Source organism: Oculina patagonica, chromosome 9 (genome assembly GCF_052425735.1).
Source record: "Oculina patagonica isolate OP01 chromosome 9, crgOcupat, whole genome shotgun sequence".
In the NCBI taxonomy this organism is placed as follows: Eukaryota; Metazoa; Cnidaria; class Anthozoa; order Scleractinia; family Oculinidae; genus Oculina; species Oculina patagonica.
Window position 1 is genome coordinate 9,340,762 of NC_135766.1, and position 27,520 is coordinate 9,368,281.

The following is a 27,520-nucleotide window of genomic DNA, read 5'->3' on the forward strand; positions in this document are numbered from 1 at the left end:
GCTTCTCATTCACGTCCCTCAACGAAGAATGAGAGACGGCTGTATTCGCAGCTAATAATCTATCTGCTTGGTTTGTTCGTTTTGTCCGGTCACCTCCTGGGGAAAATGTTCACGTGGAGCGCTCTTCGTTGCTGGACGCGAATGAGAGGGGGCTGTATTCGTAGGCTACGAATTTCTACTAGAAGTGCAGCGACCGAATACAAAGCCCTGACTAAAAGATCAAACGTTCTCAGCAAGCATCGCTTTAGATGTTTATTCCTGACCGACAAAAGCTAGAAAATTATATGCAAGTCTGCCGATGTCACGTAGGCTCTTCCGGTTGGCACATCATTCTAATTAGCTTTTATAACACCTAGCTTTATACGTCATCATTACCCGATACTATTTGCAGGCAAAACCTATTGTGACGTCATCATTACCCGATACTAGCTTGCGCGCTCACTTCAACCAAGTCGAGATTTTTTCTGGCTTCTGACTATATGCACTGTATTTTCCCCTGTATTTCCTCTGTATTTTCCTTATGTAACTACTTATACGCGGGGGACACTATAATGCCTCCTCGGGCTTTGGCCTCTGGGCCAAAGCCCTGCGGGGGCAATAACATTGGTAACATAACAGATATCCTGCGATATACATAGGTTGCCAAGATTTGTCCGAAGTCTTGCAAAGCTTTGAATAACTGAACCACAGTTTCTCAAGCTGCAAAATGCGTCTCGTTGACAATTTGTTGAATAATAAAACAATTATCGTACTCAATTAATCCGTGGATTGTCGTCTAATTTTAGCCAACTCGGCCTACGACCTCGTCTGTTAAGTATCAGATGACATTCCGCGTGATTTCGCAGGAGCTGACACTCGGCGAAAGTGTCAAATCCCGATAAGCATATAAAGTTGTCTCCAATTTTTACTGTTTGTTTAATTAAAAGTTACCTTGGCTGATCTTATAAAGGTTATTCGTAGCTACATGTGTAGAGACAAACCCACATGTCCATGCATACACACAAGGAAGTTTACAAAAAAAGAAAAAGTCAACAAAAGGGCTGACCTTTAGAAAGAGAAGATCTTATTATTTATCGACCTGGGTTGATAAATCTCTTGATCTAAGAGCTCAATTTAGAGGCATCCCATTGAATTCAAAGTTGTTCTTAACTCGAAGAGGGGGGACTCTCTAAAGTGGACTCGATGGGAAGGCTCAAACTGAAAAAGAACCTTTTTCAGGCTGGAGGTATATTAAAAATAGTAGGGATTTCACTAATTAAGGTACAGGAAAGGGTAGGGGAAATTACATTCCGGTATTTCAAAGGCTTTTAAAGCTATTTTTGACAGACGTTCCCCTTGTGTAAAATTAGACATGACGAGCAGTACTCTTACTCCTTCGCCTAATGTGTAATCTATCAGCAAGTTACGCAAGTGATAAGTGTACTAAACCGATCGTTTTTAAATAATAGCCATGCGTCATTGCCTGGCACATTCACTTGTGAAAACTTTGTCGATAACAGTCCTTAGAGCCTCGTACCAATAAGAAGGAAATTATTTTTTTAAGCTTCCTCAAAAGGAAGGGATATAAAAAGCACAAATAGGCCCAAGGGAAAGTAGCCAGGATCACCGCGAAAAGCGGAATACTCCACTGTCCCGTGACAGCGAATTAGAGCCTCTACCTACATACCTGCACGAAACCCAACAACATGAAGATTTCAGCGTCTGTTCTGTATGCTGGAATTGCTGCTGTTGTATTTCTTGTTATCTATCTCCTCGGGAAGAGATTTACAAAGCGAAAAAAGAACAAGAGGCCCACCTAGCCTGGCACAGTTATCTTACATCAGTTCCCTGTGTTCGATGGATGCCCGGTGGTGAGTGTAAGTCCGCCATGTTTAAAGTTGGAAACTTTCCTTCGTATGACAAAGATCCCGTACGAAAATGAGTATGGTTTTCAGTTTTCCAAGAAGGGAAAAATGCCGTGGATCGAGTTTAACGGGCAAGAAGTGGCTGATTCAAATTTCTGCATTCAATTTCTGAAGAAAGAACTCCAAGTGGATATTGATTCTCATTTGAGCGCCAGAGAAAAAGCCATTGCTCACAGCATTCGTACAATGTTGGAGGAAAACACTTTCTGGTAAGCGTTGAGTTTTTATGTTAGGTGTTTGATCGTGCGGTTTCTCGAAAAACACAGAGGCAAACGACTTTGAAAAAGTGTATCTTGAAAAGTGAGACCTTCTAGATGTCTGGATAACTCAGACCCCCCAAAAAATAAAACTGTTTTTCCTATTTCCATCACGAGAATTTCTCGAAGTATAAAGTCCCCGTCAGGTTCTATCAAGTTGCGAATATCCGCTTCTCCCGGGGTATCCAATCGAACGTTCGGTAATCGAACTCAATCGAACACCAATCGTTCGATTGGGTTCGGTAATCGAACATAATCGAACTCACAATAAAATTTGGTCAATCGAACTCAATCGAACGTTCGATTACCGAACAGTGAATAATCGAACTCAATCGAACGTTCGATTACCGAACGACCAACAATCGAACTCAATCGAACGTTCGATTACCGAACTCCTGTTTGTTTATACTGTGTACATATTGTACGGTGCACCGTTCCCCTAATCCTTTTTTGGCGGTTCACCATACCCCGGGATACGACGATTGCCCGCACAATAGCCACGGGCACACCAGTCAGCAGTCTGCCACGTGGGAGAAATTTTGCCAAAGGTTTTGAATCTCTGCAAGCTTTGGTCAACCCAAACAGAAATGTCTAGAGCGTCAAGAACCCGAAGCGATTTCCAGGAGACCCGGGAGGAGACTGCATACATCGAAATTACATGTACTGTAAAAGGTTATCAAGAATGTCCTTTTAGCGTTGATGTGGGAGAAGAGTTTGGAATTTTTAAGAAGATCGGTTCCAAAGGAAGAGCGTTTAAAGTGACTGACACTAGAGGCCAGTTAGGACATCTTGAACGGGCGAAATATATTTTACTAAACATTAACATTCAGTTCGATATTTGGACGTTTTTATATTTATTCCATTCAATAAAAGTTGATTTTGATTAGCCCTGCGTGATTTACTTATCAAGAGAAAGAGTCCGAACAAAATCGAACCCGATTGAGTTCAATTGTGTTCGATTATGTTCGATTGGTTCGAAAATCGAACTCACAGCAAAATAGATGTTCGATTTTGTTCGATTACCGAACCCAATCGAACGATTGGTGTTCGATTGGGTTCGATTGATTTTTGGTTCGATTTTGTTCGATTGGATACCCCGGGGCTTCTGTAAGCGTGATATCGTATACAGTGAAACCTCGATTTAACAAACTTCAGCAAGCGCAAAGTTACAGTAAAATGTATGGAACAGAGCTTCGATATAAAGATAATAATAAATATATATAAAAAAAACGAAATCCTTGTTATAACGAACACAATCCGGAAGCCCAAACGTAAAATGCACCCCGATTTAACGGATTATATGGATAACACGCGACATACGATGAATGTAGAACAGATCAACAAGGATAAAAATACTTTAATCCTGTAACAGGAGAACAAATCCAAAGACTTATGTCCATATGTATGTAACATTAAAGCACAAATGTTATTTTTGACAGTCGTTCAGATCTGTAAATGCATAATGCTGCATGGGTAGTGCAACGTAGCAGCGTAAAAGAAACAATTATTAACTAAACCTCGATATAACAAACATTTTGGTTGTTTCTCCGCAAATTTGTTTATATATCGAGGTTTTTGATATAAAGGACCCGCGATAAACGAAAAAAAAAAAACTCCCCAGTTCCTTGGCACTTCGTTAAATCGAGGTTTCACTGTACTTGTTCTTTTGCGAAACCGTCGCTTAACGTACCTCACGCTAAGTTGAAGGATTCGTCCGACTGAGATGCTGTAATGTCAAATTGAAAAGGATCAAAAAGAATAAGAGCAATTTCAAGTTCTTAGAAATTTATCGTTAAGGTCGCGGGGGATACCTACAGCATGAATAAATTCATGAAGCGAGATTTTGCTTGACCTGCATCTTTTTAAACACTTTTTTTCTCAGCTATTATGGGTGCGATTAAGCTCAATTTTTACAGAGACATGGCAAATGATGAAAGATTATGGATGTCATCTTTTCTTTAATAGCGGAGCTCCTTAGCGGCCCGTAAGGGCCGCAGAGCGGAGCACCATACCCATAAAAAAAACACATGAAAAAAAAAAACAACACATGAAATAAAATAGGAAACCTATGCATCCGAGTTTTCATGGTCATCATGGCTAGCGGCATGCCTCGCGGGCGCGTACGGCGTACGTACGGTGTTGCGCACATCCGGGATCTTGAAAGGTCTTGACAACTCGCGCAGTACTGGCGCGAAATAATTTTGCAGTGTGAGGTTTCTTGGCAAAGAAATTTTCAAAATTTACTACGTATTTTTAAATCCTATTCAGCTAGTCTGAAAGTTAGAACTTGAGACAAACATATTTATTTTGGCTCCTTGTTATGCCGATGACTATAAACGAGAGCAGGGTAAACTTAACTTCGAGGAAACAGGGTTTAAGCGATTTGCGACGGGAAAGAGATCGCGAGAGATCCAGAAAACCCGGACAGAAAGCAGGCGAAAAAGTATAGCAAAGCGCCTGTCGAACCTGGTAGCAAAGTAGCGAAGAAAAGCGACTAAAATAGCAAGAGAGGTGCCGAGAAAACAGGCAAAGAAATAGCGGAGAACAAGGGAACGGAGATAAAACGAGCAGACGAGTGTACCTACTGCGGCCAACTGGTGAAGGTGAGTACAAAACTGCAGTGTTTCCGTCATTTAATATCTCTACGTTTTGTCTTAAGCTTACTTTATACGCAAAGTAAGCTTATATTTACGGCACATTTTACTTGCTTTCGCCACTAAGCATTTGCTTGTGACATGAACAATGTTGAAAAATACTATTCGTTAAAATTCAGTTTTACCAGAATTTACTGATCAAATAGGAGGATTTGATTATGTAAACAAATAATTGTTGGGCCTTCGAGGAACGAATTCACAAAGAATATCGCTTCAACACATCTCGAAGAAAATTAAGCTTACGATTTTTAAATGCTTGTGATATGATTATTTTGTTTTACAGTGCTGGAAGAGCAGCCGAGATGAGAATGAAAGTGATGTCAGTTTGCACGAAGCACCTGGAATTTCGTTAACTCCGACACTGCTCCGAGTGAAATAGATCGATTCAGTGTAGGCAGTTTATTGATATTTATGATGGAGGTAAAATTACTGTTCATTTAGTCAGAGTAAATAAACTTCAGCTTCATTACTTAGCTCTTTCGTTCCCAAATATATTAAATAATCCACTTGTCATGTAGTTCTGTTCACTATTGAGCGTTCATGTGGATTACATAACAATGTCAACACACAGGCAGACCACCCTATGTGTTCGTAGTTAATTATTGTTGTTGACATGAGACGAACAAAAGAAATTTTGAAATCGATAAGGGCTACTGAAATAAAGCTTTAGAAATAAAATATCTAAACTACATTTCGCTCTAAATATTTCAATAAAGTTTAATGAAATGTTTATCGACTCATGTGTCGTATTTTTTCGCCTGCGCGGGCCGTTTTAAGCGCTTTTTTGACTGATTTAGCCGGCCGAAGGCCGGTAAGAGAAGAAAGAGGAGACAAGGCTTGCAAGTCGGCGGCCGACAGAAACGACCTCCTCCACTTCAAACCGGAATTAACGCCAAACTAATGAAAAACTCACCTATCTGACGACGGCTGTCGATCGGTGAGTTGTTGCTCTATCTCTTCGCCGAATTTTAGCTTCATCCCTCCAACATTTTCCGAGAAAATCCATGCTGAAATCATGCAAATGGCTTTCTGACTATGATCGGTGCTCGACATAGCGACCAGGGAAATTCCAAACAGGCCGGCCGTTTCAAATTAACCAATCAGCGCTTGGTTGAAGTTCAGCGGAAGTGTCAAAACTCCTGTGCGGGGCAGGGTTGGGGTTTTGAACCGCGGCTGGCTGCCGCGGGAAGCCAAGCGCTGATTGGTTAATTTGAAACGGCCGGCCTGTTTGGAATTTTAAAAAAGCGCTTAAAACGGCCCGCGCAGGCGAAAAAATACGACACATGAGTCGATAAACATTTCATTAAACTTTATTGAGATATTTAGAGCGAAATGTAGTTTAGATATTTTATTTCTAAAGCTTTATTTCAGTAGCCCTTATCGATTTCAAAATTTCTTTTGTTCGTCTCATGTCAACAACAATAATTAACTACGAACACATAGGGTGGTCTGCCTGTGGTCAACAATTTTGAGATTTTGAGGTCTGTTTTGCTGGTTTCATTCAGAATGTCAACAGTAAATGTTATATTTGTCATAAAAAAATCACAATCTTGTTGTGGAATTTGGAAAATGCACACAACAAAGGTTAATGACTACTGGAAAACTGGAATCTTTGTGAGTAAATCCATGCCATTTTAGACACTGTATGCAGCTGTGCATGCAAACTTATTATTAATTAAATGTGTATCTTTAAAAATCTTAGTATTACTGTTAAGAGAAAAGCTTTTAAGATGTGGCAATGTTTTTCCTATGCATGTACATGTATATATAGGGGTAGAGGGGAGGGGGAGTATTTAAAGGCCAAACCTTTTAATTAAGAGGGGGTGTAAGGGTTTGCAGTGATGGTTTGAGTTTATTAAAATATTTACAGTAGAACCCTGCTAACTCGAACTCTGAAGGGAAACGAAAATGAGTTCGAGTTAGCGGGGTTTTTCGAGTTAGCGGGGTTGATTGAATATTTTATTTGCCAAGTTAATAATTGATAGTTTACTGATTTTTAAGCACTTCAGTATACAGTACTGTGCAAATTGAACTTATCTTGCCAGAAACTCTAAAGCGACCACACATTCTTTTGTTAATAGTGGAAAATGACTGTCAAATACATGATCTGTTCATTGCTATAATCAATGGGCAACCGTTGCGAGTTGCAAGTTCCAGAATTCGAGTTATCAGGGTAAAAAGTTTGACCCAAATTTTGTTCAAGGGAAACAAAATTTAGTTCGAGTTAGCGGGGTTTTCGAGTTATCCGAGTTCGAGTTAACCGAGTAAAAATGACTGAAAAGTGGGGTCAAATCCAATGGAAATGGAAGTGAGTTCGAGTAAACAAGGTTGTTCGAGTTATCCGAGTTCGAGTTACCGGGTTTTTTTTCTGTAGTTGACTTCGCAGTTATCAGTAAAAAAAAAATAGTCTGTGCTGATACATCTCTGTTAAATATATAAGGTATCCTTTCGCATCCAGTGGTTTTGCTTCACTTTATACAAGCTTGCGTTAAGTGTTTTGTTTTATAAATTATTGATATTCATGCCAATTAATCAATTTTAATTTAATCTGTGGCATTTGACTTTTTTCAGGGTTAACATGAGTTTCAGAATTTGCAGAGCCACAGACACAAAAACAGAATGTGGACAAGGACATCAAAAGAAAACAGGAAGGATTAAGATTATCCAGCTTGATGTTTGGGTGTCTTCATGATGCCATTTTCAAGAGACTAGTAAATTACATGTAAATTGAAATCAAGAAAAGCTGCAAATGAGCAAAGTTTATATTTTAAATGTTAACGTATTTACAGTGTACTTCAGAAAACAACTTCTTGATTGACCTGTCTCTTTCACATCTTTTTAGATGTAACAAGGGCATTATGAAGTGATCTTTTTAAGAATATGCAGCCAAAACAGTAACAGCAGAAATAAATGGGAGTTTAAAATTGCTATTTTCAATGTTTTGGCTGGTAAGAAACCACATGTGACCAAGCTAAAATCTCTTTGGCCGGTTAACATGACCTGTAAGTGTCCAAATATTTTGAGCCCTCGACTACACAAGACTTACATGTAGTTGTCTAATTACTGTATATCATAAGATCTTTGGTTGACCTTGGGGGAGGTAGTGGAGTTAAAAAGCAATGTAATAATTTGAATTTGGATTGGTAATGCTGAAACTGGTGGTACTGTAATTTTAAAGTATAGACGTTAAAATCGTGATTGCAAGCAATATGCAATACCAATTTCATTCTTATGTGTTGTATGCTGCGTACAATTTATAAGAACAGCTATAATGTTAAAATTAGTGAAATATTCTAAAGCCAGATAAAATTTGCAGTATCCATTAGGTACCATGAAGCAACCAAATTGTGACTCATTTGCTTACTTTGTGAACTCCATGAGGAATGGGCAACATGACTCCACAAAAATGTGTACAATAAAGCATACAAATTTTTAAAAGAGCAGTCAAAGTATTGATGCTATATTTTTTTCTTGCATAGTTTTATACACAAGCAAACATGATTCTATTTTTTCTGCGTAATCAAAGAACAAAACTGAGTTTGAGACTCACAAACAATATTCTATCTTCCCAGAATTTTGGTTTTTTTATTTCTGTAAGTGAAGTGAAACCCCTTAAGAGGAAGGGGACTCAAAAAGACATGTAAAAGTAAAAAAGGTGCTATCATCCTTTTTTTTTTTTGGGGGGGGGGGTGGGATGGGGTTACAGAATGTCCCTTCTTTGCTTCCAGTTAGTTTCACTCCGGTTTGCTTGTAGTTAGGTTCACCCCTGTTTGCTCGCAGTTAGCTTTATTCATCCGGTGTGCTTGGGATTAGCTTTCACTCTAGTTTGCTTGTGGTTAGCTTTCACTCCGGTTTGCTTGGCATTAGCTTATGGCAATATGCTGTAAACCCTTTGCTACATGTATGACCTCTGCCATTTCCATTCAAAATTAAAATATAGGCAAATAGTGAAAATAAAAACAAATGAATGAATGAAAAAAAAAATTAACCATATTCTTAATGTAGATGTATATTATTTCCTTTATACTCTAAATGTTAAGTGATTTGCTAATTTACCACGTGATATGCCTATCTACCCCAACATGCAGCCCTACTACCCCCTCCTTATCTACACGAAGGTTACATAATTACCCGTTTTGCAGCATAATTTCCCATCCAGACTTCTGGATCATAATGCTGTCGGTGGAATTAAAACGTTTTGATTGATTTTGTTTGTTCTCGGCTTATTTGGTGTTGCTGTATACGGTACTCCCATATAAGGGCTATACGGGTATGTGCTGTTCAACAGGGTATGCCTTTTGCCTCTCTGACTCTGAAACAGGGTATACAAATCACCCTTTTGACTGTGGAACACTATCAAGTTTAGCTATGAAACTCCGCTCCTCTCATTGGTTTTTCTCCAAGCCACAGACAAAGTCAAGTGAGCGCTTTGTGATGTACGCTAGTGTTTTTATATCTATCTTCATATATTTTTCATTGTGGATATTGTCTGGAACAGGGTACCTATTTTGCACTGTTTGTCTGGAACAGGGTCGCAAATTGAGCCGTTTTTCTCCGGAACAGGTCCAGAGTCTCAGCGACTCAGTGGCACACCCCTTTAGTAAATTTTAGGGAGTACCTCTCCCCCCCCCCCCCCGGGACACGGTAAAAAAAAAGTAAGTAACAATATTAATATTTATAAAAAAAAAATAAAACGAATATTATATTCTTAGCCTTAAAATTGTACAATGGCTTGAATTCAGGTTTCAATAAAGTGCAAAATAATTAACTGGGGAGCTCCGCTTTTAGGCTTGCTAAATCTATATATTAGATTGCACTCAACGGCGATGTCTATAGCCTCGTTAGTGCCAAATTGAGAAGAACACGATTTTGGGGCAGAGTTTGCAGAACGAGTAGCACAGCACACTTTTATCTTTTCAAAAACTTATCGGTCAATATCTCTAGAGTTTCATTACAGAAGCGGATTTTTTAATTGAAAGTCTGCCAGCAGGTTATGATGGTTTAAAATTCGAAAATTTGAATTTAATTCCTTCTACCTCTTTTTAAAAGCGCTCTTTTAAAATTCCACACACTACACTGAATTGATGTAGCTACAGTACTCTGAATGGCAGAAATATTCAAATTTGAATGAAAATTAGCTCATAGACTTCCTACAATCTATATGACGTATAATCACGCGCATGCGTCCATATTGTTACCCAGTTATAAATATCTCGTAAAGTTGTCGATGTCAGTCGTTGTACGTCGTGTATACGCTTAAAAACATACATAATAAGGTGTCCTAAGGTGTCCTAAGCCTGTGGCATGTCTATTCGCCAGGTAAACCTATTTAGCTAAACATCAACCACATCCCTACTGTCTAAACATTTCCCATTAGCTAGACAAGTGCTCGACAGGCGTTAGATCCTTAATTTGCATTGTTAGTGACAGATATCCCCTACTGGCTAGACATCCCTTAGGTTCGGTGGAAAACGCGGAGTGCGGAGTGCGGAGTGTGGAAAATGCGGAGTGTGGAAAGTGCGGAGTGTGGAAAATGAGGAGTGTGGAAAATGAGGAGTGTAGAAAATGAGGAGTGTAGAAAATGCGGAGTGTGGAAAATGAGGAGTGTGGAAAATGCGGAGTGTAGAAAAAACATGTTAAAAGGCTAGGCTAGTGAGCAGCACTGCGAACTTGTAGTTGTATTTATACATACCGTTAACCGTACTTCTACAGGTTATTTTACGTATTTCCGTATAACAACAAGCTAAATTTTTTGTCAAGGCTTGACTCAGGTGTTACATATTAAAGACATGATATATGCGTGACATATTTATTTTTGGGGACCACCGAAAAAACAATTTTTAAACGATGTTTTAAAACGAATTTTTAAAACAACGAATTTTTAAAACGAATTTGTAAAACAACGAACTTTTAAAACGAATTTTTAAAACAACGAATTTTTAAAACGAATTTTTAAAAGGCTAGTGTGGATAATGGGGAGTGGATAAGTTTTGGGGCAAGTGAATTTGAAAACTACCCGGATGGTGCACAATTACATGAGTTGTATCCCGCATCGTACCAGCCAAGCGTTGCCGCTCATCAAGCACAGCTGAATCCATTGTACCCAGTTGTGTATAACCCACCAGGCTTCCCTTTCCCTGGAGGACGTTTTCATCATCCATACGCGTCAACATTCCAAGCTCACACACCACAAGCTCGTTTCCAGGCGGCACCTCCTCATCGGTCCTTTTCTATTCCAGCATCGGCAGCAGTAGGAGCATGGCACTCGGGATTGTCGCCGAATTTGTATTACCTCGTGGCCTTGCCAAAATGTGTGAAAAAATGCTATGGTTGCGGCGACAATTTTTCAGAAAAATTTCGTCAGTCATCACACAACATCGTGGTCAAGCACTTCGACCGTCGAGTGGTACGCAGGGATGAGAGCACAGGAGCATCGGTTCACAGTGCGGACTTTGCCAACACTTATTACCATCCCAATCCTGCACATATCATGAGAAAAAACCCTGTTTTTGACGGCCGTGTACATATCGACCTCAGCACTAACCACTCCCTCGACGATGGCCAGAGAGAATTGCTGAAAACACTTGGACTGATCGTTAATATTGTTAATTCCCAATAATTATGCTACGCGCATTGATTTTTTTTATTTACCTTGTTGTTCCAGTTCTTTATAGCTACAGAAAACACTAAAAGATTGCATGATTGAGCTATGAAAATGAAGTGATGCATAGCTTGGACAGATTACATGCGTTGACGTTTTGATTTCATATTTGTTACTGTTCTTTATATATAGGTATACGATTAAGCAGTGAAAATGAAATGATCGATCGCTTTTTCAAAGGACATGAACTGCTTGAATAATGTTAATGTTCTTTTGTTAATAATTGCAATACTTGATATAACCTTACATTAAATCATTTTATTACTTTTACTCTTATTTCTTACATTTTCTTACATTTTCTACACTCCGCATTTTCCACACTCCGCATTTTCTACACTCCTCATTTTCCACACTCCTCATTTTCCACACTCCGCACTCCGCACTCCGCACTCTGCGTTTTCCACCTAACCCATCCCTTAGCTTACAGAATGAAATTCCCGTACAAGCAGGACATCCCTAACGGGCCAGACATCATTTACAGCCTAGACATCCCGCCCACTAGAGGCAAGATATCCTATAACCCACGACCTTAATTGTTTGAATATTTTCTGAAACTGTTGTTTTATCTATTTCTTCAAGGTCCAAGTCACGTAAAAAAGACAGATTTCGAACAAAAGCAGACAAAAAAAAATAAGTCGAAATGGCCAGATTTAATGTGTCCTTTTTCTGTTTTCTGTCTATCTACAGGACCATGATTTACTGCCGCTGGTGTTCTGACTATGCACGGATTTTTAGAGAAAAGTTATTTCCCAAGCTGTTCTTGCCTGTCAAATATCTGGTATTTAAAATGTTCCAAAGGCGATACAGAAAATATCTTTGGTCACACGGCATTGGTCGACACTCCGAACAAGACCTGTATGGAATTGGTGAGAAAGATTTGCTTGCGGTGTCGGAAATTTTGGGCCACAAGAAATTCCTGTTTGGAGAGAAGCCTTGTCTAGCTGACGCAGCACTGTTTGCCTTCATCGCTGGGTTTACCTGGGATTGTCCAGAAAGTCCGCATGCTTTACTCACCAAGTCTAAAGCGAAGAATCTTGACGAGCACGCCAAAAGGATGAAGGAACTGTACTTTCCAGACTGGGATGAAATCATTTCAAAAAAACATAAATCTGGTCACGTAATTTTTGTTTTTTTAAATTAGCTTTCTGTCGTCCCAATGAAATCTGCCCTCGGTCTATATTGCAGCCAATTGCAAATCTCTAGTTACCTGTGATATGCACTTGCGACCAACACATCAGAGTGTAGACTAGTAAGGAACTTTATGTAATGTTTGATTGCAGTAGCGTTTTATCAGTTTTATCAATATTATAAGCAATTGCGCCTTTATGAAGCATAAAGAATTTTAGTAAGCCGAAGAAAATGTACTTTCCGACGGCTGAGAGATATGGAAACGAATTAGTTAATTGATATTGTATAGGATGTAGAGGTCCGCGTGTTGTCAAGGGTTGTTAGGAACCACTTATAGGCATGTCTAGCTTTTTTGTCATTCTGCGTTGGTCAGTCTTCGCATCCTTTTTCGCTTCAAGTTAAGTCAAGCCGACTCGTTTAGGCAGGGTGGCCCAATCAGCATTTGGCTGGTATAAATAGGGGCCCTGCGTAAATTATGCCTACATTATTTTTTTATTTTTATTTTGATAGATTATCTATAGATTGTCGATAGATTATAGCCCTTCCTCATGGTCTCGTGCCGCTGTATTAGATGAGGAAACCTTCACATTTAATTATTTGCCACTTCTATAGGGCGTTTTTTAAGTGATTTTTCGTATTTGTATGTTTTATTTGTATTTGTTTTTTTTGCGTGGTACAGCTAATAAGCCTTTAAACCAATACTTAAAATTTGTAAGGATACAGTTTGTGACTGACCTTCGCATTCAAAGAATCTTGTTTGTGAAGTCCGAGAATCTACTGTATTGGACCTTATAAGTACTCTAATAAGGCTTGTTTTACCAATATTGCGTTCATGCACGTGACGTATTATCCATGATTTGAGAGGTCCATTGCCATACCAATTATTTTCTAACTGCCACTCTCATTTTTCAAGCATTTGAAAGATGAAAGAAACATAATAATATTCAATTATACAATTCAATTATATTTTATTTCCCGTTTCACTATTCTTAACTCTCATTGTTGTTTATTGTATTTCAATCGTTAACACCAAGTATAGAAATAGTAATACTCAATAAACTTGTTGTTGTTGACCTTATGCAAATATATAATACAAGTCATTGTCGTCACTGGGGTCATGGTTGAGTAGTTGTCACGAAAGCGGATTACTCTGTTGTTCCGTGACAACGACTTGTAGCCTCTATGTGCACCCCTGCACAAAACGTAACAACATGAAGTTTTCAGCGTCTTTTCTGTACGCTGGCATTGCTGCTGTTGTATTTCTTGTTATCTATCTCCTCGTGAAGAAATTTACAAAGGGAAAAAAGAACAAGAAGTCCGCCAAGCCTGGTACAGTTGTCTTACATCAGTTCGCACCGTACGGCGTGGTTGTTAGTGGTCCCGGGAGGGGGACTCGCATATGAAAGTGACGGGGATGGTCGTTGTCTCGCTTAGGGGTGTAAATTTCGGACTTTTGGTCTCGCTTAGAATGTTCCGGGAAAAAACGCCCAAAACGCCAATATTTTTAGCCATAATGGTCTCGTTTAGGGTTACACACGAAGAAATATACAAATATAAACTCCATTCTTAGTTTTTTGGTATCTTTTAGGGGTCAAGAAAGACTTGAGCCACACCCAGATTGGTCTCTTTTAGGGGTTCTTTTCAAAATTTCCGATGAGCATCCCCGTCCGTTTCATATGGGAGTCCCCCCCCCCGGGTTAGTGGTAGTCCGCCATGTTTAAAGTTGGAAACTTTCCTTCGTATGACAAAGATCCCGTACGAAAATGAGTATGGCTTGAAGTTTTCCAAAAAGGGTAAGATGCCGTGGATCGAGTTTAACGGGCAAGAAATCGCTGATTCTAATTTCTGCATTGAGTTTTTGAAGAAAGAGTTCCAAGTGGATATTGATTCTCATTTGAGCGCCACAGAAAAAGCCATTGCTCACAGCATTCGTGCAATGTTGGAGGAAAACACTTTTTGGTAAGTGTAAAGATCTCATGTTATGTGTTTAATCGCTTGTCATGTTGTTTTAAGTGCCGTGCATGGTTGTGGTAGCCCTCGTAGCTGACTGTCACAGAACACAAAAGAAAGGACAAGTAGAGCATGACTACAGTGAATAACACTCCAGTTGACCTGCATAACGCTCCGGTTAGCCCTGTTCACGGTTAGCTTTCAATAATGGTAATGGTTTAACTTGTTTCGGTGATTTTGTCTCGTTTCGCTCGTTCGTTTTGTTGTTTCTGTCAAGGTAATAAACACAACTTTAATCTTCAAATTCGTTTCTGCTTTAGCGAAACTACAACAACATGAAACTCGGGCAACAGCACACACAAAAGCACGAGGTCCGTAAAATTACATGCGCGCATGCGCATTGGCTATATGCTAATTTCTCGTGACAGTTTCGGGTTGTACTGCATGCGGACGATGAAGGCACGCGTACGGTATGATACAATGATGCATTTGTGTAGGTTTATTAATTGTAAACAGTTGTTTACATAAAACTGACATAGTTTCTATAGTTGTTTATCTTTTTATCCTTAACCAAGCTTGACGCTTTTTTTTTCCCCGCAATTTTTTAAATCATTTTTACTAATTTTCTGGAAGTAAGTTGGATATTCCAAGTATTCAGCTGTTGTATTTCTGGTTCCTGCTATAAAATTAAGAAGATTTGTATCTCAGATCCTGTACTCTTGTTTTAGACAATTTATGGAAAAAGGCAAAACTTAGAATCTAAGGCAGCGGAGCAGACACAGTTTACACCAAATGGAAGAAACTTGACCCTTTAGTATAAACCATGAATGATAAGACCCGATGGTATTCTGGGTAGACAGAACTGGTAAGCTTAGTAATATTCCATTTATTTATAATCAAGATATCTTCGTCCTTTGAGTGCTTTAAGAGCACGATTTTGCAACCTGTCTTATTATAATGTTCATTCTGTCACAGACGACGATTACTTTTTTCCGATTTCCCAGTAAACATTTGGATTTATGGTTTATGCTTATCATTGGGCAACGTTTCTTCAATCAGGTGTTTACTAGTTTTGTTCGTCCACAGGGTCATGGTGTACTACCGCTGGTGTTCTGACTATGCACCAGTTCTTAGAGAAAGGTGGTTTGGCCATATCTTCTTTCCAGTCAAATATCTGGTATTTTCCTGGTTAAAGAGGCGCTGCAGAAAGGATCTGTGGTCGCACGGCATTGGTCGATACTCCGAACAAGATGTGTACGGAATAGGTGAGAAAGATTTGCTTGCGGTGTCGGAAATTTTGGGCCACAAGAAATTCCTGTTTGGAGAGAAGCCTTGTCTGGCTGACGCAGCACTGTTTGCTTTCATCGCTGCGTTCACCTGGGATTGTCCAGAAAGTCCACATGCTTTACTCACGAAGTCTAAAGCGAAGAATCTTGACGAGCACGCAAAGAGAATGAAGCAACTGTACTATCCAGACTGGGATGAAATCATTTCGAAGAAACATAAATCTGGTTGAAGACAAGAACGGTCTTCTTTAGGGCTGTCTTCAAGTTTCTTTTTTTGTAAAAACAAAATCGTCGCGCAATTTCCCTTCCCTAAACTTTCTCTCGCCCCAGTAGACTGCCCCTAGGTTTCTAAGGATTCAGGCGTCCATGCGCGGACTTGGGCTCAGTTTCTAAAAATGTTTTAAACGTTTTTATTGACGTTGTTTTCCAGGATGGTTAAGTTATACGTGTAGCTTAGGAGCAGCTGGCACCTGGAGTTGTGAAACCACAACACTCAAACCACGAGTTAACTTAGACATACCTGTTGAGACTCCAAATGGATGACTTAAGATCTATTTCACGAATGGGTAGAGGTTTATCAATAATTAACCTATTACTAATAAGTGTTTGTTTACATTCCATAATTTCAAACCAAAGGTTCGTATTCCCTTACTTTACATAGTTTGTATTGTAATTTAACCCGAAGCTGACTCCTATGTAGTCTTTATGCACGTCCGAAGGACGAGGCAAGTTGGGTGGGGAGGGGGGGGGGGGGGGAGGGTGGAAGAGTAGTCGAGGGAGAATTTTGCCGCTTCTGATTCTTTCACAAAAGAAATGTATCCTTTGTTTGAGTACAATTATTATCTGAGAGTTTATTCCGTTCCTCCTTGTCCTTCCTGTGCTTTAACAGCGTTCATGTAAAAAATACAAATCTGTATAAAAAGATGAGCTTGTCATTTTTTCTTACTTTAGCTGGGGGCGGTGACGACTGTCGAGGAATTAACGGCCTCAAAACGCCATAAAAACACAAATATCGCACAAAACATGAGTAAGTGAACTTTATTTTTCTAGCTTACAGTAGGTCAAAGTTTGCGATGAAAAGATGCGAAATTCAGTATTTTATGGAGCATTTCTTACGATCAGTTGACTCAAGCGGAGGTCAATCGTTACAAATTGCAGTGAGTGTATGGGATCAACTAGCGCATTCCCTGACGCTTACGTCACGCGGCCTCAAATACAGAGACTTGTCTGCCTGTGCAGAAACCTGAAAGGTCTCGCAATCCATATGTCACAAGATAGATGTGTTCCAAACGAGATCTCTCTGGAGAATACTCGGGATCTTCTGGCCAAAAACCATTTGCAATGAAATCGCCGCGTGTGTGACGTTTCAATAACGGAAATCCCCCTGTTTGAAACAGCGTTTCAAACTGAAAAGTGAACTCATTTGACTTATCCGTCTTAAGCGAAGTTATTATTATAATGTCAATTGATTGGCAATATTACATTATGCACTACTCTTTGAGTCTCTGAGTTATGTTCATGCGCTGTATTTGGTGAATACATGCGTCACTGACAACCCTTAAAAATAATAAATAGATATCTTTAATCACTACTCCCCGAATGGGGCTTTTCAGGGCCAATGTAAACAGACACTGCACTGAAAAAAATATTGTAAATGAACAGAACATCAGGTTAATAATCCAAACTGGCAGGAGGCAGACCAGTTTGCTATTTACAACCGAACCCGAGGAGTTGAACTCGGGGCTACCGAAAACAACACCAGCTAGTGCTCAGAACAGGACTTGACTCCGCGACCTCCGGATTTTCCAAGTTTAATTAAACCTCGCATTGGCATAATAACTCGTGCTCCTTTTATATGTCAGGGACAGTTCAGTGAGAAGCTATTCAAAAGAAACACAGCCTGAAGCAATGAAAACAATACAGCTGTCACCCAAAGCAAAAACACTTTTGACCTTATTATGCAAAATACAAGTAATCCGTGATCAGGATCATGGTTGATTTTTTGTCACGAAAGCGAAGTTCACTGCTGTTCCGTGACAACGACTTGTAACTTCTACGTGCACCCCCTGCACAAAACGTAACAACCATGATGTTTTCAGCGTCTTTTCTGTATGCTGGCGTTCCTGCTATTATATTTCTTGTCATCTATCTCCTCGTGAAGAGATTTACAAAGGGAAAAAAGCACAAGAGGCCCGCCAAGCCTGGTACAGTTATCTTACATCAGTTCCCTCCGTTCGATGGATCTCCGGTGGTGAGTGTAAGTCCGCCATGTTTAAAGTTGGAAACTTTCCTTCGTATGGCAAAGATCCCGTACGAAAACGAGTATGGTTTCAAGTTTTCCAAGAAGGGAAAAATGCCGTGGATGGAGTTTAACGGGCAAGAAATCACCGATTCTAATTTCTGCATTCAGTTTTTGAAGAAAGAATTTCAAGTGGATATTGATTCTCATTTGAGCGCCAGAGAAAAAGCCATTGCTCACAGCATCCGTACAATGTTGGAGGAAAACACTTTCTGGTAAGCGTTGAGTTCTTATGTTAGGTGATTAATCGCTTGTAATATTATTTAGGGTTTCGTGTGTGATTGTTGTGAGGTTCCTAACAAGAGGGTCGTGCAGGGATATTCTCGTGATGCGTGGTTAGCTGATTTATTTTCCGTGAAACGTGAATCTGAATAACTATTCTTCGTGATTCGTGACTGAAAACACCAAATGTGACATCCGTACAATTATTATCGGAAAGTCTTGTAAGGAATCAGCGACTATCAAGAATGATAACTGTTCGCAATAATTATGTATGCAGCCTTTCACGGCTTTTGCCACTTTTCTTTGAGTAAGAGCAGGATTAAAAAGAAAGTTACTTGCTTATTTTCGTGTTTCGGGAAAATGAACTATTGATATCCGCCGCGATCCGTGATTAATTATTTTTTTCTACCCGTGAACCATGCCAGAGACCTCCTGTTAATACTTCAGAGCGGTATTAGTGGCCATAAGAGACTACTACAGGATTCAGAAAATCTTCGGAAATGTTTAACTGTCCAGAGACGACGATTTACCTCTAGACTGTTCACAGTCCCCTATTTTTCCGTGAAGTCGTCGAGATCGATCGGGTTGTGAACAGTCTAATTTACCTCGCACGATTTTTGGAAACTGGTCAGGAACGGTAATTTTAGGAACTCGATCGGAAAGATTGAGAACGCTTTCAAACACTTCGCAAATTATTGTGAAATGTTCGAACAGTTTTCTTCGGAAATCTTTGTGGGTTCTATCTTACCCATGAAGGAATAGAATAGAACCCACAAAATGACCTGGCTCCCAATGTGTTCTTCATAACTCATGATCAGTTGGTGGAGCATCGCTTTGGAGAATTGCTTGCCTCCCGTAAACAGTATTCCCCAACAAGTCACAGATAGTTTTTGTTTGTTACGATTTATTCTTGATCTCTTCGTACTCACAGCAATCTTAGCAATCTATATCTCGATTTTTGTTCACTCTCCTTTTAAAACACCGCATTCGATTAAATTACACAATCATTAATAAAAGATAAACAACGAGTGACACATGATTGACTCGCTAATTCACCAAACTTATATCTCTAAACATAACTTCGGAAATCACTAATGGTCTAATCGAAAAACCTTTGACTTAATCATCAACAACAGATGCTAATTATTCTCATCGTCAAGTTCGATAAGTAGTTTTCACTTACTAACTCTTACGCAATACAAAGTTCACCGACAGACTCCCCCTGTTTGTCTCTGGAGGAGATAAACAAAGAATGGCTAAATAACGTTCTCGTCAATTAGGAAGAATATGTCAACAATGTTTATGTTCCTTGTTCAAATTCGATAAGTTCCTGAGCTCTGGTTCTAGCTGCGACTGCAGCGTCCCGTCGTGGCCTGAACGCTGCTACGCTGGGGTCCAGCTGCACAGAAGGCGCACGTCTCGATGAGACGCCAACTGTGTTCTTATCACAGGCTATCTCGAGGGGATATAAGTGCTGGACAGGTCGTTCCAGTGTTCCATATGCGGTCCTAAGTTCCACGGCACGAATAATACCATCTTTCCAGGGGTAGGTTGCACTCACAATGGCTAGCGGCCAGGTACCACGGTTCTTGTTATCCGTTCTCACGATAACCACATCTTCGACCTGTGGTTGGAATTTAGATACTTTGTGGGTCAAGTTGTGACGCTCTCTCAAGGCAGCTAAATACTCTTTTTGCCATCGTTTCCAAAGGTTGTCTTTGCAGGTCTTTAAGTACTTTACACGTTTCCGAAGGTCTGGATCTTCGATGCGCCATGTTTCTTGTTCCGGAATCTGGTTGGTCCGCTGGAACAGGAAACTTGAGGGGGTAAGGATGGGAAGTTCGACGTCGTCCTCCACGTAACTCAGCGGCCGACGGTTGATCTGGGTCTCCACATCGAGGAGCACTTCACTGAGTTCCCCCCAGGTTAGTAATCCTCCCCCAATGACCTTGTACATGGCGGTCTTTACCACTCCGATCAACCGTTCAAACTGGCCACCCCACCACGGGGCGCGGCTTAAATTGAACTTCCAGTTGATTTCGTACTCATCAAGAAGGTCTTGAAGGCGTTCATCTTTGCGTAACTGGCTAAGCCACTTGTTGGTTTTCACAAAAGTACCACCATTATCGGAATAGATCACGCGCGGTCTGCCTCGTCGGGCTACAAAGCTCTTCAGACAGGTGATAAACTTGGAAGTCTCCAGGTTTGGTACTAATTCTAGATGCACAGCCCTAGACAGGCTACAGGCGAAGATAGCTAAGTAGGCCTTGCTCTCACTCTTCTTATTCTGTTTGTATCTTATGGGCCCTGCAAAATCTATGCCAACAACTTCAAATGCCCCTCCAACAGTAGTGCGATCTTCTGGGAGTTGTCCGGGCGCTGGGGCGGTAACTGGCGTAGCAGTGAATCTCTTGCAGCCATGACATTCACTTCGCACGGACTTGGTTAGGCTTCTTAGTTTAGGGACCCAGTACTGCTCTCGCACTGCCGCCATCGTTAAACCAACACCACCGTGTAGGGTTTCGCAGTGTATCTTCTGCACTAACTTCCGAGTCAAAGCAGCTTTTGTCGGCAGGTAGATTGGGTATTTCCCCTGAATTCTTCCATGGCATTCAAGTACGCCACTGCCATTGGTCTGCAAGTTGAGTTCCTTCCGAGTCTGCTCGAAGTGAGGCTCTAGTTGATCTCGGTACTGTGCAAGTAGAATCCATCTTCGTTTCACGACATCGATCTCAGTCTTCTTCAGAGGACCCGATAGTTTCTGTCTTCCTCTGCAGTTGCGTATAAATCTTGTGACCCAGGCTTCTACACGCGAGGCGCGGCGCAAGTCATGCTTCTCCAGTACCTGGTCCATGAGGTCAATAGGTTCTTTAGTTTGACAAGCGTTTAGCACTTCCCGGATCACTTTAGCTTCTTCCTCTGAGGCTGCTGACGCGAAGGTGATTGGGTTGAGGGGCCATTGTTCCTTATCAGAGAGCCATTCTGGTCCATTCCACCACAGAGTTGTAGTTCCTCCTCCCCTGCTCGCCATGTCAGCCGGGTTGTCATGTGTTGGTACATGCCTCCATTCAATCTCTGGGTGCTGATGAATTTTTTCAACTCGGTTGGTCACGAACTGCTTGTACCGTCCATTGCCGAGGATCCAGTGCAACGCGACCGTACTGTCTAACCAGGCATAGACTCTTAGATTGGGTAGGTCGTTCAATGTGTTCTGCAAATTAACCACGAGGTTTGTAGCCATGTGGGCGGAGATCAATTCTAGGCGAGGCACTGTAAGTCCCTGTTTAGCAGGTCGGCCCTTTGCTGCTACCAGACGTTGCGTAGTTCCGCTTGGTTGTCGCACCACAGCATAAACAGCAGCACCTACTCCCTGTGTGCTTGCGTCACCGAAGGCATGTAACTCCAAATCAAGTACAGGTTCCCTGAACTCCATCACTGCTCGTGGTACAGTCACACCAGTCGGTAGAGTCTTCTCCCAGTTTTCCACCTCTTTGACTAACTGTCTGGTTAGCTTAGTATCCCATGAAAGCTTCTGGTTGCAGATATCACGATAAATCAGCTTCCCTTGTAAAGTAAGTGGGGTAGCCAAACCCAAAGGATCGTACACTTTAGCTAGCTTTTTTAACACTGCTCTCTTTGTTGATGGGGTTTCGTTTTGAGGGAAGGTCACTGATAGCGTATCCAATCCCATGGCAATCCGAGAACCTTGGATTCGCTTGGCTGTGCACCCAGTTGCTGCTTGGCGTACGATAGCTCGCTGCCCCCATCTTCTTGATCATGCACGTCTTCCAATTCGGTCACGTTTGAGTTCCACTTGTGAAGTGTAAACTTTGCTTCGTCAAATATCTCAATGGCAGTGCTCTTGCGTTCTCGGGCTTGTTCGACAGTTTGACCACCATTCAGAAGGTCGTCCACGTACAGGCTTTTGCGCAGTACAGCAACAACTTCCGGCAATTTGCTCTCCCATGATTGCAAATGCTGTTCGATAACTCCCCCTAGGAGGAAGGGGGAGCAAGTCAGACCAAATAAAGCGCGCGTGAACCTGTAAGTCTCTAGGTTAGAGTGTTCGTTTACTCGCCAATGGAAGCGACGTGCGTCTCGTTCTTGTTCTTTGATTCGGATCTGTAAGAAGGCTTTCTGTATGTCCCCAAAAATTGCTACGGGATAAAAACGTTGCCGAACCAAGACATCCCATAACTTGTTCTGCAGCGCGGGGCCGGGGTACAGACATTCGTTCAAGGATGGGGCACTTGCGTTGGCCCTTGCTGAAGCGTCATAGACTACTCGTAGTTTAGTGCTCGCTGCGTCTTCACGAATAACAGGTTTATGAGGAATGTAGAACTCAGTACCTGTAAGTTCAGGTGGGCAGTCTTCTATTATTCCCTGCTCCTTCTGTTCCTTGATGATTTGACCGTACTCAGGTGTTAACCCGTGTCGTTCAAGCTTCTTATTCAAGCTACTCAAACGGCGAAGGCTTCCTTGCTTGTTGGATGGCAGAGGGGGGTGATTCCCTCTCCAAGGTAGGCCTGTTTCGTACCATCCTTCCTCGTCTCGTACTAGCTGTTCTTTGAACTCGTTGTAGACTGCTTGTTGATCGTGTTCGGAGGAATCTGCCAATCCAAGCACGTCAAGTCGACAGAGTTCTTCATAATCGGTCTGGCTTGTTTGTGTTAGTAACATTGTGCTATGGTCAAATTCTGAGCCTGGACTCATAATAAACCATCCCAGTTTGGTTTTCTCCGCCACTGGCTCTCCATCCTTCCCAATTTGAGGCTTTGTGTCAGTTTTTACGCGTGCATATTCCCCGCTTCCTAGTATGACGTGTATAGGAAGTTGGTCCTTGGTGTCACGGTCTGTGATTTTTACTCCTTGTAAATGTGGGTACTTGTCCATCAATTGTCTGTACTTTGGATTTTCAATAGATAATAGCTCTGCTTTGTTCACCTTCGTCATCTTTACCGACATCTGATAATTCCCGTCCAAGGATTCCACGATGGTGTCGTACACTTCTAGTTTGGTTACTTTCGAGCTGATTAACATATCCACATGTCGTGTTTTCGTTTCAGATGGCCTTTTCTTTAGGAGATCCAATAGCTGTGCAGAAGCATATGAACTTCCCGCACCGGTATCTATCAACGCGCGACAAGTGATCCCATCGACTTTCACCGTTACGATCGGCATGATTCCTTCATTGTTTTCACTGGCGGTCATCAATGTTTGCTTTCCACTGTTTGTTTGTTCATGATCACATATCGAGGTATGATGACGTTTACGACAATGTTGACAGGTCTTCGTGCTGAAACACTCTGCGGCGCGGTGGTTTGGCGTTGCGCAATTGAAACACAGCTTCTTTTTTGCGAGAAACTGCTTCCTCTCATCAACGGTTGATATTTTCTGACATTCAGACAATTTGTGCTCCACATCCCCACAATAAACGCATTTTCTAGGCTTGCCATCTCCCCCTCGTGCTTGGAAAAGCTTATTCGAGCGGTCACATTTCGGATAAAGTTGCTCTGACGTCTCTCGTTCTCCAGCCGGGTTTCTCTTTGTCCAAAGTCTTACTGCTTCTGACAACTGGGCGAAATTCCACTTCTCCCATTCCGGGTCCATACGTACTAGGTCTCCCCGAATTGCTGGCAGTTTATCCAGTGTCATGGGTACGTTTCCATTAACTTCACTGAGTTTGTTCATTGTTTCCAATGCTTGAACACAGTACGTCAATGTCTCGCTAAACTCGCTTATCTTTCTAGGGTTGGCGCTTGTGATGACGGGGAGGGCCATTATTTCTTTGACGTACGCCTTTGTTATTTCGGATTCCTTCCCATAGTTGTTTATTAATATCGACTTGGCTCTATTGTAGCCTTCAGCTGTGAATGGCAAGGCTTCTACAGTGGTTTTAACTTTTGGCCCCAGTAGTCCACACAGATAAGTAAATTTGTTAATGGGTGCCACTTCTGCTTTATCGATCGTTTCTGTGAACTGGCCCCAGAACCTCGGCCAGTCCAAGTAAGAACCTTCGAACCTTTTTATCTCAATCTTCGGAAGCTTCGCTTGCGTTGTTTGTTTAGTTGACCCACCTCCCTCGTGACCTTCTTGTGTAGTGAGGTCGTTCTGAAGTTTCATCTTCTGTTCTTGCAGTTTTAAGTCGAATTTGAGTTGATCTTCACGCGCGATCGTCTCTTCCTGACGTCTTCTGTCTTCGAGCCATTTGCGAAGTTTGCCAACTTCTTCGTCCGCTTTCATTAGCTGATGGTCAATCCCGGCATTCCACGTACCTATGTCACCAAGATCTTCTTCGGCTTCGATTTTTAATGCTTCAAGTGCGCGCTTTAGTTCGTCCGCTTCGGATGGACCTTTAGCACCGACGCCGAGGACGTGAACGTCACCGACCAGAAGTTTATAAAATGAACTTTGATGCTACTACGCATGCCCAATCGTGCGGAACTCGTCGTCCACACCTCGTTGAGGACGTCGTTTGTAAGGGTGGGCCGATACAGGTTTTTCAAAACGATACGATATCGATACGATATTTGCCTTTTTTCTCGATATCGATATCGATATCGATATTATGACGTCATTTCCGCCCTGACGTCATTGGTATGTCACGTGATTTGTTAAAGAATTCAAAAGACAGTCCTGGCGTTGAAGATGTTGGCCACGAATGCTGATTTTTGGTCTTTTTGATTCACTTTTGCATCAAGGCAAGAAAAATTCACATATTGACAAGGACAGCAATATTTGTTTGAGCAAAATTGCATTTTTTGTAACCTCAGGTGCTGACCAGGAGACCGCAGGCTCAGGTCACGTGTGCAGTATCGAAAACGTATCGAAAGTGCGATATTTTTTGAAAGTATCGATACTTTTCAAAATTGTCAAAATATCGATGTATCGAATATTTGGTATCGAGTATCGGCCCATCCTTAGTCGTTTGCCGCCATTTGCCGTACAGTGTTGAACGAAGGCATGTTTTATATGTTTACTGTCTTTTGCTGACTTATTTTGGGGATTTTTTCAATTTAAAGTGTCGGTACGTGGACAAGATAGGTACCGTAAGTTATTTGATCGAACCGTGAAGAATCATATTAATTTCTTGTTTTCTTTTCACCTGCAGAAAGAGCTTTGAGCTTTGCAGCTGTGTTTACAGTGATGGCGGATGATGATACAAAGAGTACAGGGTTCGTACATAAATCTTATAAGTGCTTTCTAAAAATATAAGTCGCATGCCTTCAACTGCATTTCATTGTAGCTTTGAAAATCAAAGTTGTCCGTTTAAATTTGCGGTTACCGTATCGACCAAGTTCCTTCTGAGATGTTTTATTTCTCACTAAGTTGTCGTTGATACTGAATGAAGCCTAAATTGTCGTAGAGGGTAATTTTTGTAATCAAAGATTGCCAACACGCGTTACACGTTTTATCTTATTTTAATTTTAGCCGCAAAAAATAAACAAAGGTTTATACAACTTACAGCACTGAAAACTTAGTATATACACTTGAGGCCTCGAGATTAATTTTACTCGCAATGCAGAGGGTACTTTTTTTCCTACAATTCAGCGATTCTCAAAACTTATTACATGTTTTACCTTATTTTACTTTTAGCCGGGCGAAAAAATAAACAAAGTTTATTTACAACTTACAGCACTGAAAACTTAGTTTATACACTTGAGGCCTCAAGATTAAATATATTTTACTTGCAATGCAGTTTAAATAATATAAACTGATTGTAAAAATAATTCCACTCACTCACTCAATCCTCTTCGTGCCCTTGGGCACATAAGGCCGTAAAAAATTTCGTACTTAATAAAACAATTGTATTTGTTTTCAGAAATTATGCAATGAAATGGTCAGAAGAACATGATCGCATGCTTTGCACAGAAGTCCTTGTCTTGGAACCATGGAAATTCCCTAAGCAAAGCAAAGAAAGAGGAGAGGTCTGGGGTGAAGTAGCATTACGTTTAAATGGCACAAACTATCCCAAATTCAAAGTCAGTAAGCGTTCTGTCAGGGAAAGACTCACTCTTTTAGTCAACAAATACAAAGAAAAGACCAGAAAGGAGGAGCAAGGTTCTGGGATTGAATGTGACAATGAAACCGAATTAGAGAAGGCATTGTCTGAGATCATCGAAAAAGAGCAAGCAGCTGATTTGGAAAGGAAACAAAATTCAAATACTCTTACTAAGAAGAATGAAAGTGACAAAGCCTCTGCAGAAGAGAGTAGATTGAAGGCCATGGAGCGCCTGGGGCAAACCAAAAAGAGGAATGCTGATGCAAGCTCTGATCAAGTTACTCCACCAAAAAGCAGAAAAAGCACCACTGAAGCTGTGCAAATTCTGAAAGAAAAGTATGAGAATGAAAAAGAAATCAGGAAGGAAGAAATGGAAATTAAGAAGAAAGAACAAGAAAATAGAGCTGCCGAGCAACAGATGCTGATGGTTCAGCAGAGACACAGCCAGCAACAATACCAGGATGTATTAAAGGTCATGACTGAACAGCAGCAGAGACAGGAACAGCAGATGCAAAATTTCCAAATGCTTTTTTTGCAGCAGCAACAACAGCAGAGCCAGGTACTCATGGGTTTACTGGAAAGAGTCCTGCCCAAGTCCTCATAAGAGGAAGGCAAAAGAGCTGTTTAGAAAAACATTTGCACACTTAAGCCTTTTGGAACTATGTTGTGGTTAACATTTTATTTAATGGTCAATTTTTAAAATTAAAATTAAAAAGAGATATAAAGTTGAAGTTTACGAAAACCTAGGTGAACCCTTTCACCCCATGGGGTGCCGAGTTAAGAACTGAAAAAATTTAAATTTAATATTCATGTTTTGTTACAATTTTAAGTGTAACATGTGATTTTCATGGCAACCAAATGTTTTCCTTTAGGGTTGACCAAAATTTATATATTTGTGTTTTATCTTTTAGAAGTTTTGAAGAACATACCAGAAGAGATCAAACCTTACTCAGTGTTATTGTCTTTATTGTCTATTTTAATGTATTTATTTTCATTTTTCTGGTTAATCAAGGGGGTGGGTAGCCACCCAACCCATCCCCCTGGATCCATCCCTGAATGATCCCTTCCCTTTTTTCATTTTTTTTTTCTATTTTTTAAGAGGGGGTGGGGTACTTTCAGTCCACCCCCAGTCTAAAAAAAGGCCAAGGCTGATAAGG

At 40.9% G+C, this 27,520-nt stretch overlaps 5 protein-coding genes and 1 pseudogene across 7 annotated transcripts in view; 4 read left to right on the plus strand and 2 right to left on the minus strand.

Moving 5' to 3' along the window:
- Positions 1-27,520, minus strand: part of LOC144665657 (CUB and sushi domain-containing protein 3-like) — a 546,049-nt gene that overhangs the window by 329,065 nt on the left and 189,464 nt on the right. The window lies entirely within an intron of this gene.
- Positions 1,655-13,216, plus strand: LOC144666571 (failed axon connections homolog; annotated as a pseudogene). Its single transcript, XR_013573211.1, has 3 exons — positions 1,655-2,113; positions 12,164-12,593; positions 13,115-13,216. The product of XR_013573211.1 is annotated as a failed axon connections homolog (transcript).
- Positions 13,490-16,113, plus strand: LOC144665839 (failed axon connections homolog). Its single transcript, XM_078527127.1, has 3 exons — positions 13,490-13,961; positions 14,288-14,563; positions 15,641-16,113. The coding sequence occupies exons 1-3, from the start codon at positions 13,816-13,818 to the stop codon at positions 16,068-16,070; spliced, it is 852 nt and encodes a 283-aa protein (XP_078383253.1). The 5' UTR covers positions 13,490-13,815; the 3' UTR covers positions 16,071-16,113.
- Positions 16,245-27,520, plus strand: part of LOC144665758 (failed axon connections homolog) — a 59,712-nt gene continuing 48,436 nt past the window's right edge. For both annotated transcript variants that reach the window (XM_078527055.1, XM_078527054.1), the window contains exon 1: positions 16,245-18,354. In XM_078527055.1, the coding sequence (XP_078383181.1) occupies positions 17,927-18,354 (428 nt within the window). In that variant the 5' untranslated portion in view covers positions 16,245-17,926. The remainder of the gene's footprint in view (positions 18,355-27,520) is intronic.
- On the minus strand, positions 19,198-24,700 carry LOC144665650 (uncharacterized). The gene is given in 2 exon segments (XM_078526917.1): positions 19,198-22,045; positions 22,048-24,700. Coding segments are annotated over 2 exon segments (4,941 nt in total). The 5' UTR covers positions 24,605-24,700; the 3' UTR covers positions 19,198-19,661.
- Positions 25,368-27,509, plus strand: LOC144665773 (uncharacterized). Its single transcript, XM_078527066.1, has 2 exons — positions 25,368-25,536; positions 26,184-27,509. Exons 1-2 carry the CDS (start codon positions 25,508-25,510, stop codon positions 26,965-26,967), a joined length of 813 nt encoding a protein of 270 aa, XP_078383192.1. The 5' UTR covers positions 25,368-25,507; the 3' UTR covers positions 26,968-27,509.